The 15,497-nt window shown below is 46.6% G+C and overlaps 1 protein-coding gene across 1 annotated transcript; it reads left to right on the forward strand.

Moving 5' to 3' along the window:
• Window positions 1-1,214: 1,214 nt before the first annotated feature.
• LOC146190130 (ubiquitin-conjugating enzyme E2 S-like) lies at window positions 1,215-14,326 on the forward strand. The gene is made up of 4 exons (XM_084604859.1): window positions 1,215-1,351; window positions 9,397-9,585; window positions 11,004-11,233; window positions 12,587-14,326. The coding sequence occupies exons 1-4, from the start codon at window positions 1,343-1,345 to the stop codon at window positions 12,723-12,725; spliced, it is 567 nt and encodes a 188-aa protein (XP_084460985.1). The 5' UTR covers window positions 1,215-1,342; the 3' UTR covers window positions 12,726-14,326.
• The last annotated feature ends 1,171 nt before the right edge of the window (window positions 14,327-15,497 follow it).

Consider the following 15,497-nt stretch of genomic DNA (forward strand, 5'->3'; position numbering starts at 1 on the left):
CCAAGGCCAACCTGCCCAGTTGCTTGAACTTTAAAAAGGTGGTGTGACCTTGACCTGTATAATAATCATTGTAGGTGTCCACCCAAAAGTATACTATGCCTTCCTTTCCCCTAAACATGGCATAATGGAATATGTAAAAATTAAAGGGGGACTAAATGAAAGAAAAAAAAAAAAGATGTGTGAACATCTATTCCCTCACGGTGAAAAGGCACAGGCTGAGTTGGGCGTTGTAACTTTTATGCAGTAGGGTACAACTCGAGAATCGGTGGCAGTGCCCATCTAAAGGAAGCCTTCCAACCGTTGATATCGGTTATGTGGGCGTATCGTGATGAACTCTAGCACGCCGTGCGGTAGTATAGTGAAGGTAGTGAAAGGACAGGCAAGGAAAGATGCTGACCACCTCTGATTCTTGAAGTGCGTTAATATCGACGATCACGCTGTCGATCGCTTTTACCTCCCGTGAGTCTGCGAAGTGCATAATTTCGATTGCCTGAAAATCATTGTGCGATGTCGGTGTACCCAGGCCTTTTAAGTCGAACTGCTGCAAGAGGGTGGAAAACTGGGCATTTTGGTATGGATTCATCTTGTTGTGGCACCGCAGGGACACATATATTACATGTCCCAATAAAATTTTCTCAGTTGATAGTAGAGCGCCTGTTCTGTCTATCTCCGCTTCTGTCCTCGTCCCTGTGGTGCCACAAGAACTACTGAGCGCTAACCCTCCTCCCCGAGACTGAGGCCACCGTGCGGAGGCCTGGCCCAGCCCTGCCAGACAGAAATTTCTGGTGAGCCGTGCACTCATTGCAGCGAAGGCTATGCATTTGTCCCCAAAGGAAGGTACCGGACCTCAGAAGAGTCAATTAAGACGTTTCCAACAACTGCGCAGTTTCCTCTCCTCGAACAAACTTTCAAGCGTTTCCAAGGTCTCGCGGGAGGCTCACAGTACTCCTCCGCTCAGCTGAGAAACAGCCGATTGTCACATTTCAACGTACGCCTTTTTCACATGTACTGGGCGATGCGATGCCCAGGAGGCTCCTAGAAACACCAACACCCAGGACCCAGCCTCTCACTAGGCGCTCCGTTCTCGTTTCTTTAATCATATTTCAAATCACGCGCTATTTTAAGCAACGATTTCCGGAGTGCGTTCACCAGCCAATCTGATTGGTTCGGTTCAAACTCGACTTCCTGTCTTCGGCTCGCTTCGATTTACAACGGTTTCTTCTTTCAGCCGTGCCAGGCGGTGCTGGCGGTTCGTCCGACGCTGTGAGCGTAGCTGCTCGCTGTACCTTCGGAGGTGCTTGTCCCGAAACAGACCGTCGTGCGTTGGTTGGCTGGTTTCAACATGTCCAGTGTGAGTGGGCGTCCTTATTTTTTTTCCAAATTGCGTAGATATACGCGCGTGAAGCTACTTAACTGCGCGAGTAATGTGCGCTTTTGATTAGGCTTAATCACCGACAAACTGTTCGTCAAACTGCAAATTTGTCACTTCCCCGTTGTATCGAGTGCATTGCATGTTGAAACTTGATTGCAGCTGTTGCACAGTCAAGTTTAAACATATTAGGTTTTAAAATGCGCCTGTATTCGGGTTGGCCGCTGCAACGGTTTTCGCAGTCTGCTCTGAATCTTTTGGTCGTCGGTGCTACGTTTCGATATTTTTTTTTCCGTGAGACGTCCAACTAACTGAAGGGTGCCGCAGCAGAATATGCGTGCATCAACCCTTGTGTATCGGTACAAACGCAAGTGTTTGTCGAAGGCTTGCGCCTCATTGTCTGCCTCTTGCTGCTCGCGCTTGCGAAGCCATTCATTTCCCGATATTTCGTTACGCGTCCCGACCTTCGCCGCTTTAATTTTCGCGCGCACCTTTTGTCAGCATGTTTGCTGCAGCGCATGTCGGCCTTGTGATAAACCGCCTCCCATTTGGTTTCAAATACGTTGCAAGTATGCTGATGAAAGTGCTTTTTGTGAAGCAGCCAGATTAGCTAACGAAGCTGATGGATTACTGATTGCTTCATGCATTTTGGAAGACCTCATGCAGTCCGTAGTTGGTGCGCCGTGTTTGGTGTTTCTGTGACAGTTTCCATTTATTGGGTGACAAGGACGGCTCAACATTTTAGCAAGATGTCCTGTGCAGCCTTACTGAATTTTTCACGTGGCCAGTGGTAGCATTTCCTCCAAATACTAGGCTTGAATCGATTCAGTCCATTTGTACTCCTCTGCGGCCATCTTACCTTAAAAGCTTTGCAACAAATGATCAGAAAAAGCATGTCAGATTGGTTGATATCTCTACTCATAACAGTGCAGTACACAAGTGTTGGCGGGAATGTGTAGACTGAGAGCTGAGGTTCAGCACTGGGAAGATTCACAGGCACCTTCTTATTTGTTAATTGTTTAGCATGATATTTTTCATGCCGACAAAGTGCAGGAAAATGTGCTACAGCCTGTTCTCCTGTTGGAATGAGCAAGTAGTTCCTAATTGGTGCCAGATATGAAGGTGGGTGGGAGGTCCAAGAATTGGTTACAAGGAAACTGGGGAACATGCATCAAATATCAAGACCAATGATTTGATAAATTAAAGTTATGATCAACTAAAAGGGCTGCATTTTTGAACCAGTCTGTAAAATGATGTGAATAAGCTGCTCACAGCTGAAGGAAGGTTATGGTGACTGCTTGCTTCCGAAAACCGCTAATTTAAGGTAGAGAGTAGCCATACTGCCATCATTTCTGGGAAAGGTAAACTTCATTTTCAAATATTTCGCCCTGAATGCTAACTTGACTTTTATTTTTTTCTGCAAATTGATGCCAGGTCTTTTGGCTAAACTGCAGTGACCCTTTAAAGAATAGCTTAACCACCATCATTTAAAGCACGTGTTTTAGGCAACTACATTATTTTATATAATGCACAAATGCAGCTCCATAATTAATTATGGTGAGACTACTAATTAAAGAATTGGCAGACAGGTATATAAAAGTCTCTAAAGAATGAACACACAAACTCACTGCGTTTAAATCTCCCGGTATAGTATGTTCAGTGTGCTTTCTCAGCCTTCTGATGCATTACCAATGAGCCTAAACTCTAACATCCTTGAGGGCTCACGTAAGCTGCCTGTAATTTCTGATAAGCCCAACTCATGTGATTTGTGGCATTTTGATTCACAGTGAGTAAGGCTTGTCCCTCTATTTTTTTCAGCCTACAGGTTATGGTACTGGCACTGAAAGATCATTTTGGCTCAAGTTTCGTTAAAAGTGATGTCCGTTATAGGTTTAAAGAGTAGCTCTGTGGGTTTTCCATCATATTGAGTTAAGTGTTGTGTCACATTCTTTGGAGTCCCCTTTTTTCATCATATTGAGTTAAGTGATCACGTTCTTTGGAGTCACCTGTCCTCGGCACAGGAAGCCATTTTTCAAAATTCCAAAAACTATTTTGAAGAGACTGGAACATTATATTGAAACTGAAACTCTGTTCATGTCCAGAAACCATTGATAGTCCGGTTGACGAATTGATGATGTCACATACATTGTTAGTAAAACACTTGCACAATGGTTGAATAGCTGAAATAGCTACTAGAAATGATAGTTTATAAAATGCCTAAGACGACCAAATGCAAGCCTCAGACTTTGTTGTTCATGACAGGAGCAGGCAATAGTATAAGGATAATGTTTGCAATGTTAAAAAGGCACCATTACCAGCAGAAATTTTCAGAAATGAGGTCACAGAAGCGGTGTAACTAATCTCTTTTGCGCAATAAGGAAATATCGCACGGCTCCCAAAGTTTTTTAGATAGGGTCAGGACGGGGGAACCCTGCAGTAAAGGTTTGTGAATGTTGCAAAGTAACAAGGAAAACACTTGTAAACCACCAAGAGCCACTTGAAACCAGCATGTGATTTTGGCCAATTTGCGGTGCCCTGGATATTTCAAAACAGGTTGGGTGCACCTTGATTGGCTTAATTGGTGACTTTGAGCCAGTTTCAGCCATTATTTGTTCTTAAAGGTTGACTACGAGGTATAATTTTTTTTCCTTCAGCGAGTGCAGAGTGAATATCGACAGGTGTATGAGTCGTGATGTTGCCACATTCAGTGCTGCCCGCACAAAATCACTTTTGATCGACACCGTGAAAGGGAAAAATCTTGTACTGAATGGAGATATCTCCTGGCCATGAAATTTTGTTTAGGTGATGCCCTTTGTTGTTGGTTTTGTTTTTGTGGTTCGTAGATGGGTTGGGGGAAGTTAAGGGCAGGGAGCTGCCTTGCACCAAACACTCTTTTAATTTTCATGCTGTATGGGCACCTGACATGATTGTCTGCACATTTCTTATATGTAACATGCATGCATGGGAAAGGTAGCATGAAAGCTGCATGAAAATGAGAAATTTGCTGCATTGGTTGTAATGACCCAAAGCTAAAGATCAGTGATTGAAGACTCTGCAGTGGAAGGCTGCAGAATTATGTAGCATGTTAGAACCTGCACCCTTCCTGAGAATGTGCATCCCGCCCACTATAGGGGCACGATCCTTCCGCCCTTGACATGTTCACTCTGGCCACACTGTCACCTCACTCACTGTTGCAACCATATACTCATCTGTCCTCGAAACAACGGAGGAAGCTGCAGTGGTTTTCAGCGGCTCAAATGTCGCCATACGCTACTTTGTGAGGGACCACATATCCACCACCACCACTCTTCTCCACTTCCTTTGTAGCACCTGTTATCTGGCTCCAAGGCCACTCCTTCAGCCCGGCGAACGGGCAGCTCACATTAGTGCAGCGCTGGCCGGACTATGGACGCCTCCACCTTGCGGTCTGCAAGACAGATTGGTTTCATTTTATATTCATCATCATCATCATCATCATCAGCCTGATTATACCCACTGCAGGGCGAAGGCCTCTCCCATATTTCTCCACTTAACCCGGTTCTGTGCTAGCTGCATCCACTTGACCCCTGCGAACTTCTTAATCTCATCCGCCCACCTAACTTTCTGCCGCCCCCTGCTACGCTTTCCTTCCCTTGGAATCCAGTTTGTTACCCTCAGCGACCATCGGTTATCCTCTTTTCGCCCTACATGTCCTGCCCATGTCCATTTCTTCTTCTTAATTTCCACTAGAATGTCAGTAACTTGAGTTATTTCTCTGACCCACTCTGCACGCTTTCTATCTCTTAATGTTACCCCTACCATTTTTCGTTCCATAGCCCTCTGGGTTGTCCTCAACTTAAGTAGAACTCTCTTGGTTAGCCTCCACGTTTCAGCCCCATAGGTGAGTACAGGCAAGATGCAACTGTTGTATACTTTCCTCTTGAGCGATACCGGTAAGCTGCTAGTCATAATCTGCGAGTGCTTGCCAAATGTGCACCATCCCAATCTTATTCTTCTTGTTATTTCCTTTTCATGGTCTGGATCTGCGGTTACTACCTGTCCTAGGTAGACATATTCGCCTACTACTTCCAGTATTTCGCTACCTAATGTAAACTGCTGTTCCTTCCCGAGGCTGTTGAACATTACCTTAGTCTTCTGCATATTGATTTTCAAGCCTACCTTTCTACTTTTTCTGTCTAGGTCATCAATCATTATTTGCAGTTCATCCCCCGAGTTGCTTAGCAAGGCAATGTCATCAGCAAATCGCAGATTACTGAGGTATTCTCCATCTACCCTTATCCCTAACTGCTCCCATTCCAAGTCTCTGAATACTTCCTCTAAACAAGCTGTGAATAGTACTGGGGAGATTGTGTCTCCTTGCCTAACACCTTTCTTTATGGGAATTTTGTTACTTTCTTTATGCAGAACTACGGTTGCTGTGCAGCCACTATATATATCTTCCAGCACTTTCACGTACGGCTCGTCTACCCCCTGATTTCGCAATGCCTGCATCACCGCCGAGGTTTCAACTGAGTCAAATGCTTTTTCGTAATCAATGAATGCTATGTATAAGGGCTGGTTATATTCCGAGCATTTTTCTATCACCTGGTTGATGGTATGGATATGATCGATAGTAGAGTACCGTTTCCGAAACCCTGCTTGATCCTTTGATTGATTGCAGTCTAAGGTTGTTCTGATTCTATTAGCGATTACCTTAGTAAATACCTTATACGTAACAGACAGTAAGCTGATTGGTCTGTAATTTTTAAGGTCCTTAGAGTCCCCTTTCTTGTGAATGAGGATAATGTTTGCATTCTTCCATGGTTCCGGTACCGTCGATGACACCAGGCACTGCGTATACAGGGTGGCCAGTTTTTCTAGCACGATATCCCCCCCGTCCTTCAGCAAATCTGTAGTTATCTGATCCTCTCCAGCTGATTTCCCCCTTTTCATAGTTTCTAATGCTTTCTTGACCTCGTCTTTCGTCACTGGTGGAACGTCTGACTGTTTTTCCCTACCGCCAATCTCATTACGGTCCTGACTACTTTGGCTGCTGTAGAGATCTGTATAGAACTCCTCGGCTACTTTTACTATCTTGTCCATATTAGTGATGACGTTGCCCGCCTTGTCCCTTATCGCATACATCTGGTTTTTGCCTATGCCCAATTTCTTCTTTACCGCTTTAAGGCTTCCCCCGTTCTTTACAGCATGCTCAATTTTCTCCATGTTATACTTCCTTATATCGGCCACCTTGCGCTTATTGATTAGCTTTGATATCTCGGCCAATTCGATCTGGTCTGTTGGATTGGAAGCTTTCATACTCTGGCGTTTCTTAATCAAATCTTTCGTCTCCTTAGACAGCTTACCGGTATCCTCTCTAACTATCCTACCGCCTACTTCTACCGCGCACTCAGTAATGATATCTCTGAAATTATTGTTCCTTGCCTCTAGGGTAATGTCGCCATCCTCAGTTAGAGCTGAATACCTATTCTGTAGCAAGATCCTGAACTCTTCTGCCCTCCCCCTCACCGCTAATTCGTTGATGGGTTTCTTTCTTACTAATCTGTTGCGTTCCTTCTTCAGATTTAGGCTAATTCGGGACCTCACCATCCTGTGGTCACTGCATCGCACTTTCCCGATTACCTCTACATCCTGCACAATGGCGAGGGTTGAACACATTATGAAGTCGATTTCATTTTTAGTCTCTCCGTTAGGACTTTTCCATGTCCATTTCCGGTTCTTCCGTTTGCTGAAGAAGGTATTCATGATTCGTAAGTTACTGCGCTCTGCAAACTCAACTAGTAACTCCCCCCTGCTATTCCTAGAACCAACGCCATAGTCACCTACTGCCTTGTCTCCTGCCTGTTTTTTCCCTACCTTGGCATTGAAGTCGCCCATTAGTACAGTATACTGCGTCTTTACTTTTCGCATTGCCGATTCTACATCTTCATAGAAGCTTTCAACTGCCTGGTCATCATAACTACTTGTAGGTGCATAGGCCTGTACAACCTTCAGTTTATACCGCTTATTAAGCCTAATTACGATGCCTGCAACCCTCTCATTAATACTATAGAATTCATCTATATTACCCGCTATATACTTATTGACAAGGAAACCTACTCCGAGTTGTCGCCTCTCTGGTAAACCTCTGGTAAAATTACCAAACTGCTATTAGATCAGCAGGCATCTTTACCAGCACAAGTCCCTAACGATGAGGTATCAAATTCCGGCTGCGGTGGCTGCTTTTAGATAGAGGCAAAAAGCAAGCTGCCCATGTACTGTGCAGTGTCAGTGCACGTTAAAGAACTCCAGGTGGTTGAAATTTTCAAAGCCTTTCACTGCGGCTCCCCTCATAGCCATAGTCGCTCTGGTGCGTTCATGACCAAACCAAGCCCCTAATGAAGGCCTAGAAAATCATTTTGCGATGGTTACAGACCTGGGGCCAAATCCACGAAAGAGTTCGCTTTCTCTCTCGCCGCCTCGCTCCATTGGTCACGCGTTGCCACCGCTGGCGGTGACGTCATTTCACGAAGGCGGGACCATAGATTTCGTTGACGTCGCGAGACATGTCAATCAAATGAAAGCGAACGCGTTTGGTCACTGTGTGTGGAACTCTAAGTGGCATTCGCTTCAGCATGAGAATCATGCCGTACGTGTCCCCCCGTTGCCCCGCTGTTGTTCGCAGTGCTCAGCGAATGTGATCGGCAGCTTCGGCGGTCGCGTGCACATGACGATCCTTTCGACGTGCCTGACGATGCCTTCCAAAGGCACTTCAGACTGTCGAAGTGGCTTTTACGCCGGCTATGCGAAGAGCTAAAACCCCACCTTGGCCCGAGGAAAAGCGCGCTCACAACAGAGCAGAAAGTACTCTTCGCGCTGCGGTTCTTCGCTACTGGAGGCTTCCAGGCGGCAGTCAGCAGCGGCTCCCGCAATCGTCGGTGAGCCGGACGATTTTGGCCGTCGCTCAGGCAATCGTGCGTGTTGGCACGGAGAAAAACTGGGTGTTGTTCCCTTCGACTCCAGAGGAGAAGGCCCGCGCCAAGGCAGAGCAACCGAGATGAGACCGCCCGGCCCCCAGCGCTCATCCTACCCTTCTCCCCCCGATGCCTACGTCAAATTGACGTCACGGCAAAGCGAACTCTTTCGTAGATTCGGCCCCTGCTCCTTTTCCAACACACATTACATGATATATTTAGAATTGTCCGGAATGACTTTACCTGTGTTTCATTTCTCAGTCCCTTTTAGCTGAGAGGTTCAAATTTTTGGTAATTGTGGTCTCTTCTTGATTGTAACTTACACCTAGTTTGGCGAGCTTCTATTTCTCACTGACTGGAAAAACAACGCAGTTGTTACCATCTCTGCAAAGTTTTGCAAGTAAACTGTGTGTGTTGCTAGAGAATTTTTCGTCTGTATCCCAGGGGCTTTAGCTCTGCCATTCATTTCAACATTGCAGGAGCCCTTGTTTTTGGTAAGGATGTCACAGCTTTGAGCATACTGGCAGGAAGATTTTTTAAAGCAGGCAAAAAGAATCAATTTTAGAAATGTAATTAGATGGAGCTGTCCTTTCGATGCACCCATCGTCATTGCCCCTTTAGCAATTTAGTAGAGCATGGAGAACACACTAGGCGCCCTGCTGGGGTGGTGCAGTGGTGAGGGTGCTCGACTACCTTGCCCGAGGATGCGGAATCGTACCTAGGCCATGGCAGCTGCTTTTCCAGGAAGGGGAATAGCTAGGTGCCCATGTGCTGTTCGATGTCAGTGCACATTTAAAAAAAACCCAGGTGGTTGAAATTTCCGGAGCCCTCCACTACTGCGTCTCTCATAGCCATAGTCGCTTTGGGACATTGACCCCATCAAGCAAATCAGAACACAGTAAGCCAGCTATAAAGTGAAAATTTGACGGTAAAACTTCAGGACACGAGTAGTCCAAATTGAAACCATACTGTGTGGTGTGACAAGTGTTTTTGGTTTTGCTGCATGCCCTTTTGCACACTATTTCTTCGGAGTGGTGCGGAGTGAGGCGTATGGCTTTGCTCTGTCACATGCAGAGCTCGAACGTCGAAAACCTTCCACCGCAAGTTCTGCGGCAGGTGTCGCGGGAGCTCTGCGAGCTGGTTCGTCAGCCACCCGAGGGAATCCGGGTCATCGTCAACGAAGAGGACGTCACAGACATTGAGGCCACCATCGAGGGACCTCAGGGCACCCCCTACGCTGGTGGTGTCTTCAAACTGCGCCTGGTACCGTACAGCATTGCTACACTTTATATGTGAACTTGTTTGCCCATTTTGCTGCGTCTTGGTTTCCCTTGTATCTCCTGGTGGCAGGTAGGAGCCACTCCAGTTTCCCATGTGTGTCACGACGCTAATAGTGTTCTGTGTCAGACATAGCTCGAGACTTCAGGAAAAAAATTGATGCCCCTCAGTGAAGGTCCTCCTACCAGTGGCGCTGGCCGGTGGTCATGACTGCACTGCCAGCTGCCTTGCACCTATTACTTTGGTGCTACCAGAGGGGGATGGCTGGTGCAAAGTGATCAAATGCAACATAACCGGCCTATGCTATTCGTTGAGGGTCTGCAATGAGGAGTGTTTGCTGTGGGGCTTATTTAAAAATTTGTTAAGTCCGCCCCATCCATTAGCCCTAGTTGAGTTGTATTAGACTCTAAGCTTGGCAAGATTTATTGGAATAAATTTGAAAACTAGGTCGTTATATAGCTGCGTTCTGAGCGGTTTGTCTTTCTGACAGCAAACACCAGTAAGACTGGTGATTGCTGGTAGGTGTACAGCACCTGTTGAGTAGCTTGCAGAGAAAATGGTTGGACAGAATTTTACTTGCATCCAGCCACTGGCATGTATTATGTTTCCTGGTGCACCCTGCTTTTTTCGGAAACCAGTTTTGCACAAATGGGCAGCCTTCAGTGCCAAGGGAGAAGGGTAGCAGTAAGTGCAAGGAAGACTTCCAAGTGAATGCCGTTAGTGTGCGTTTTGACGTCGCACCATTATGTGGTGTTTAGGTAAGGAGCAAATTACTGGGGCACAAGAGAGGTGTGAGGCCAGCACTAAAGCATAGAGTGCTAAATGCAGCTGTGGTCTAGTGCCAGGTGCTCAAGTGGTGCGCATGGCACTCCAGTTTGCTAGTCACTGGTGGGTTTGGAGCAGCATCAGGGCCAGTTTTTATTTGGAGGCCTCGTACCGAACCTTGTGAAGACTCCAAGGAATTATGATTAGTTTAAGTGCATAATTACTTCATTAGTGGGATATATCTTTACACTTTGGTTTTTAGTGAACCTGGCCTGATTGTGTGCCTTGGCAGGTGCATAGTTTTAGTATTTTTGGTTTTACATGATTGTTATGGCAAACTAGCCAAATGTTAGCTTGTGCAGGTTGACATTTGACCTGCTACTTTGGCAGCACGTTGCCTTACCTCGGAGTGTTTGATTACTGACGACGGGTAGACACGTGGGAAAATTTAGCCCATGCTCAGAACCTTTAGAGAGGGCTTGGAAAAAAGTGACCCTGTTGCTGCTTCACGCGATTCCGTTACGCACTCAGATGCGTACATGATGCCCAGCCAAGTGAGAGGGAGTCTGTTCAGAGTGCATTGGCACAAGCTTGAGGAGTGACAGATTGGAACGAGAGCATGTTGTCGTGCGGTGTAGGTGCTGCCGAAGGACTTCCCGGCGTCGCCGCCACGGGGTTTCTTCACGACGCGCATCTTTCACCCGAACGTGGCCGTTCCATCAGGCGAAATATGCGTCAACACCCTGAAGAAAGACTGGAAGCCAGACCTGGGCCTCCAGCAGATCCTGCTCACCATCAAGTGCCTGCTCATCGCCCCCAACCCAGAGTCAGCGCTCAACGAGGAGGCTGGCCGCATGCTGCTCGAAAGGTACTTTATCAGGCCGTGAGGTTTTGTGGGTACCATGCTGTTCCCTAGTTATGCGAGGCAGGGTTCATCACAAGTCGCCTGATGTAATTCCTGGCTCCTGACATCTTATTCTGTTTGTTGCAGTATTCAGCGTCCGGTTTACAGCCACTAGTGCTTATCCACTGCAAATTGATAACACTCATGGCAGGTGGTTGCACATACTGGAAGGCCATTTTGCAAACAAAAATGTCCCCTAATGCCCCAGGTGCTGTGCAGTTTAAGTGACCCAAGTGGAGATCTGCCTATAGGCGATTTTAATTTCGATGCCTGAGTGCCACCATCGTCATTTTTTGGATGCGCCCTGTCTGAGCCAAACAGAGAGAATCCACACAGATTCCACTCGACACCATCTTGGGCTGTGCGTGTGCCGTTGGTGGTGCGGTAGTGGCAGTGTACTGTGGCTGCTGCGTGCTGCTCGTGAAAACTGTCTTACACCGTGGTTCTATTTTGTGTTTTGTTTGAGCGTGCCAGCAACCTTTGCACCATATGTTTTGCATGGTGGAAGTTGTTGACACCAGTAGTAGCAGCCAGCGCAACTAACTGCAAAGGACCACGCTCCGCTTCCACAGGCTGAACTTTCATGAGCGATGAGTGCCACAGTTAACCATGAGGATGTCTCAGTTTACATTTATATTTCGCAATTATAATGGTAACTGTAGACATAAATGCACAGCGAAGGACTTGCAAAGGCAGCTACCAAATGCAGGATTTGATGCTTTCCATTCATTGCCGCACGGGTTTACCGTGAAATGATGCATTTCATGTCTTGTATTTTCTCTCAACAGTGCCTTTTTGATATTGCGCTGCCTTTATATCGCATTAAAGGATTTGGTGCTTGTCATGGAGCTAACTGCTACTATTGCGAACCAAGCTTGGCGAATGTTGTTGTCTATGGTGTGCCTGCTCCCGAGTACGTAAAGCATACGATCAAGCTGGCCCACTCAAAAACTTTTTTACGCAAAATCACTTTTCAAGGACTGCACATAAAACATGCTTGTCTAGAGCACCGTCCAATGTTTTCAACCTGTGAGCATGTCCAGCAGCACGGCAACAGCGCAGCCCTGTACCGTTGTTGCAGCATCGTTTGTGTGGTGTGTTGAGCTGAATGTCTTACAGCAGATCTTCCGGAGCCCTTCACTACGGTGTCTCTCATAGTTAGAGTTGTTTTGGCACGTTAAACCGCATAAACCAAACGTTTGAAGCAAAGTGGCACATTTTGCACCATTTTCAACACTCGGGGATTTCAATATGCCGTTGCTTGAGTCATTCCATCATTGTTTCTCTATCACTCCTTCTGCCCCTTTTTCTCTGCAGGTATGACGACTACTGCCGGAGGGCACGAATGATGACTGAGATCCATGCGCGGCCTGCAAAGCACAAGGGCGGCTCCTCGCCACAGAGCAAGGCTGTCAAGCTGGCCAAAGAAAAGAAACGCACCCTGAAGCGGTTATGATGGCAGACAGCGCGCACTTTTCTATCTCACACCTCTGTAAATACCGTATAAAATAGTGCAAGGGCCAAGCCGTTTTTTTTTTTTAAATTCGGGTGTCAATTTTAAAGGTGTGTCTCACGGGAAGCAACTCTCCTTTTCTTTCTTTTTGCATTGCAAGACGAAACCAATCGTGGCTGTATGCAGAGGTTTGAACTTGAGGTTTTTCTTTCGGCCAGTGTCGGTGTCCTCTGGGCTGGAGGCCGGCTGGTCCGTTCCCTTGGAAGCACACTTATTCAAAGGCAAGCTGATTCTCTGTGCCGTCAAGTTCATTTGAGACTTCAGTCACTTTGAAAGTCTTTAAAATGCTGCCTGAAGACACTAGAGTTCCACATGCTCAAAGGATGCTCTCTTTGAGCAGTCTGGTAGAGTCTTTTCATGGCGGGCACTTGCCATTCATTCCTTGTTGCACTGATAGAATACAGCCTTGAGCATCCACATCCAGGTTTTGCAACATACCAGCTGCTGCCCTTACACGAGATTATACGGTAAGATGGCACATTCATGGCCACCACAGCAAAATAAAAAATAAAATAAAAATAAAAACATTGCATCAGCAATAGACCTGGAACAAAAGTGCTAGTCACGTGGGGTTGGAGCTTTTCTTTACGGAGGCTGTATCATTGCAGGCAAAAGGATTGTCGTATATTCGGAGGATAGATTGGTAGTGGAAATACTGTCGCAACTTCATCTTACAAGAGCGTCTTAATGTGGAAACTCCAATGGTGCAAGCAGATGGCCTGATAACATCACATAAAGGGGAGCATGCACAGGTGACTACCAACTAGTAGGCATGCTTGCATGGGCAGTAAAGCAGCAGGTGAAGCATGGTGGATGTAAATTGACGTCATGTAACATGCTTCAAAGGGTGCTGTGTGGCTGTTATTGGCTTTCCAGGTACCTCATTCTCTACCATGCAAACATAACTGTGGCTTAGTTTTTCAGTGGTCATCCTGGCAGCTGGCATATCCATGTGCCTAGCTTGCGATGTTGCAAGAGGGCACTCCTCAAAGCTTGGCACCTTCCCTCAGTAGTTTTTCCTCTACTGTGGCCACTTTGCGAGATAGATGTGTTGCGAGATGGAGTCAAGTTCTTGGCCCTCTAGCAAATGCAGCCGGAACATGGCACCGAAGCAGGATTTCCTCTCCTGCGTAATTTCGGTTGCACCAGGGAGCTAAGTGCATTGTGAGGAGTTGATGGACACCGGTTGTGTGACCACCTGTTTTCTTTCTTGCACCGAGTTCTGGGGCGATTCATTTCTCTCTAGTTTTTGCCCTTCCTAGTCGCAGGGGCGAGCTTTCTTCTGTTTTGTACAGCAGGGATCTGCTGTCCAATTGTAAATTCAGCAAGTTCTTCATTGTCTTGGCCATTGACTGTTTGTGTGTGCTACTAAATGTTTGTGAGTGTTTCTTTTTTAACCTTGAGTGCGTCTTATAATTGAGATGCAGGGGCAGAGAAAGTTATTTGTTCAGGCGGCTTTTGTACGTTTATTTTTATTTTAGGGCATTATCGAGGCTTGAGAAAGTTTTTTGGGTAAATAAAATCTTGCACGGTGTGTGCCTGTATTTGTGGCTCATGTGTTGTCAGCTTCCGTCGTACGAAGGGTGAAGTTGTCTTCTTATTCCGCTTTAACACTGAAGCTTCTTTAGCTCTGTTTTATATTATGCAGTTGTCTTCCTCATCACACAAGAAAACTGGGAACGCTAAGATTTCCTGCACTCTGTGTGAACAGTGCACAGGGGTGGAAGTGCTGCGCCAATCGCACCATTCTGTGCCAATCTGACCTGTTGCACCAAGCTGCACCAAAACTGCATTTTACACAATGATTGACCATTGTAAGTATACAATGCCAAATTTAGCCTATTACCGATAGTTGAGCTGGGCTCTCACTATAGAAAAGCACGCAGTCTCATCCACGACAGTTGTTTCACTCGAGGTATTTGTCATAAAGCTGGTATCGTCACGGCTTCCACAAAAGTCGGGTGAATTGAAATCAATAGCAGCTAATCGATTTCACTACTGTTTGCAGTAGCTGTCATTTGTCTCTTTTTCTTGCATGAACTCAAGCAAAAATCCTTCGAATTGTTGCAGTCCTACATAATTCCGCTAAATGGGATACAGCATAAATTTTCATGCAGTTTTTGGACTAAATTCTTTTTGCTAAGCCTCTCGTTAATTTGGAAGGTCAGATAATTTGAAATAGGAGCGCGATTGCAGCTGATGCCCATTTAAAGGGGACACACTCACGGGGAAACACCTGTGTTGTGTTCTCGCTCCGTCCTGTGTTGGCGCTGTTCCAATCATGACGTGCAAAAAGAGAGTGCAATTAGATGCGACGCAACGGCCGATCGCAGCTCTTCGCCTGCGTCCAGCAGCGTAGATGTCAATCGTGGGCGGCGCAGGGCAGACACACCGGTGTTCGGCGACACGTGAGGTACGGCTCGCTCCGCCAGCGATCACCCTCTCTGAACCTGAATTGCATGTAACTGTTGTGCCCGCGCATATTGTGCGCGCTGTGGCGGGTGTGATGATGATCGGAAGTTCGCCACTTCCGAAATAAAGCTCAATCGTATAGTTTTGGACTCTCCTTGACTGCATGCCATTCCGCGGCTGCCATTGGACGTGCCCATCGCTAGCTGCTCGGGGCGTCGCTGTTCATTTTGATTTGGGGTGGCATCGCACTGTTCTAACACATACGTCCCACGCGTGCATCCACATTCTGCTTCCAGCTGATCA

The sequence above is a fragment of the Amblyomma maculatum genome, chromosome 5 (genome assembly GCF_055883805.1).
Source record: "Amblyomma maculatum isolate TAMU_Amacu chromosome 5, ASM5588380v1, whole genome shotgun sequence".
Lineage (NCBI taxonomy): Eukaryota > Metazoa > Arthropoda > Arachnida > Ixodida > Ixodidae > Amblyomma > Amblyomma maculatum.

What these genes read in the sequence shown, in the direction of transcription:
- LOC146190130 (XM_084604859.1), top strand. An exon ending in GTGTCTTCAAACTGCGCCTG is followed by an intron (nt 9,586 to 11,003) that starts GTACCGTACAGC and finishes CGTGCGGTGTAG; the next exon opens with GTGCTGCCGAAGGACTTCCC. An exon ending in GGCCGCATGCTGCTCGAAAG is followed by an intron (nt 11,234 to 12,586) that starts GTACTTTATCAG and finishes TTTTCTCTGCAG; the next exon opens with GTATGACGACTACTGCCGGA.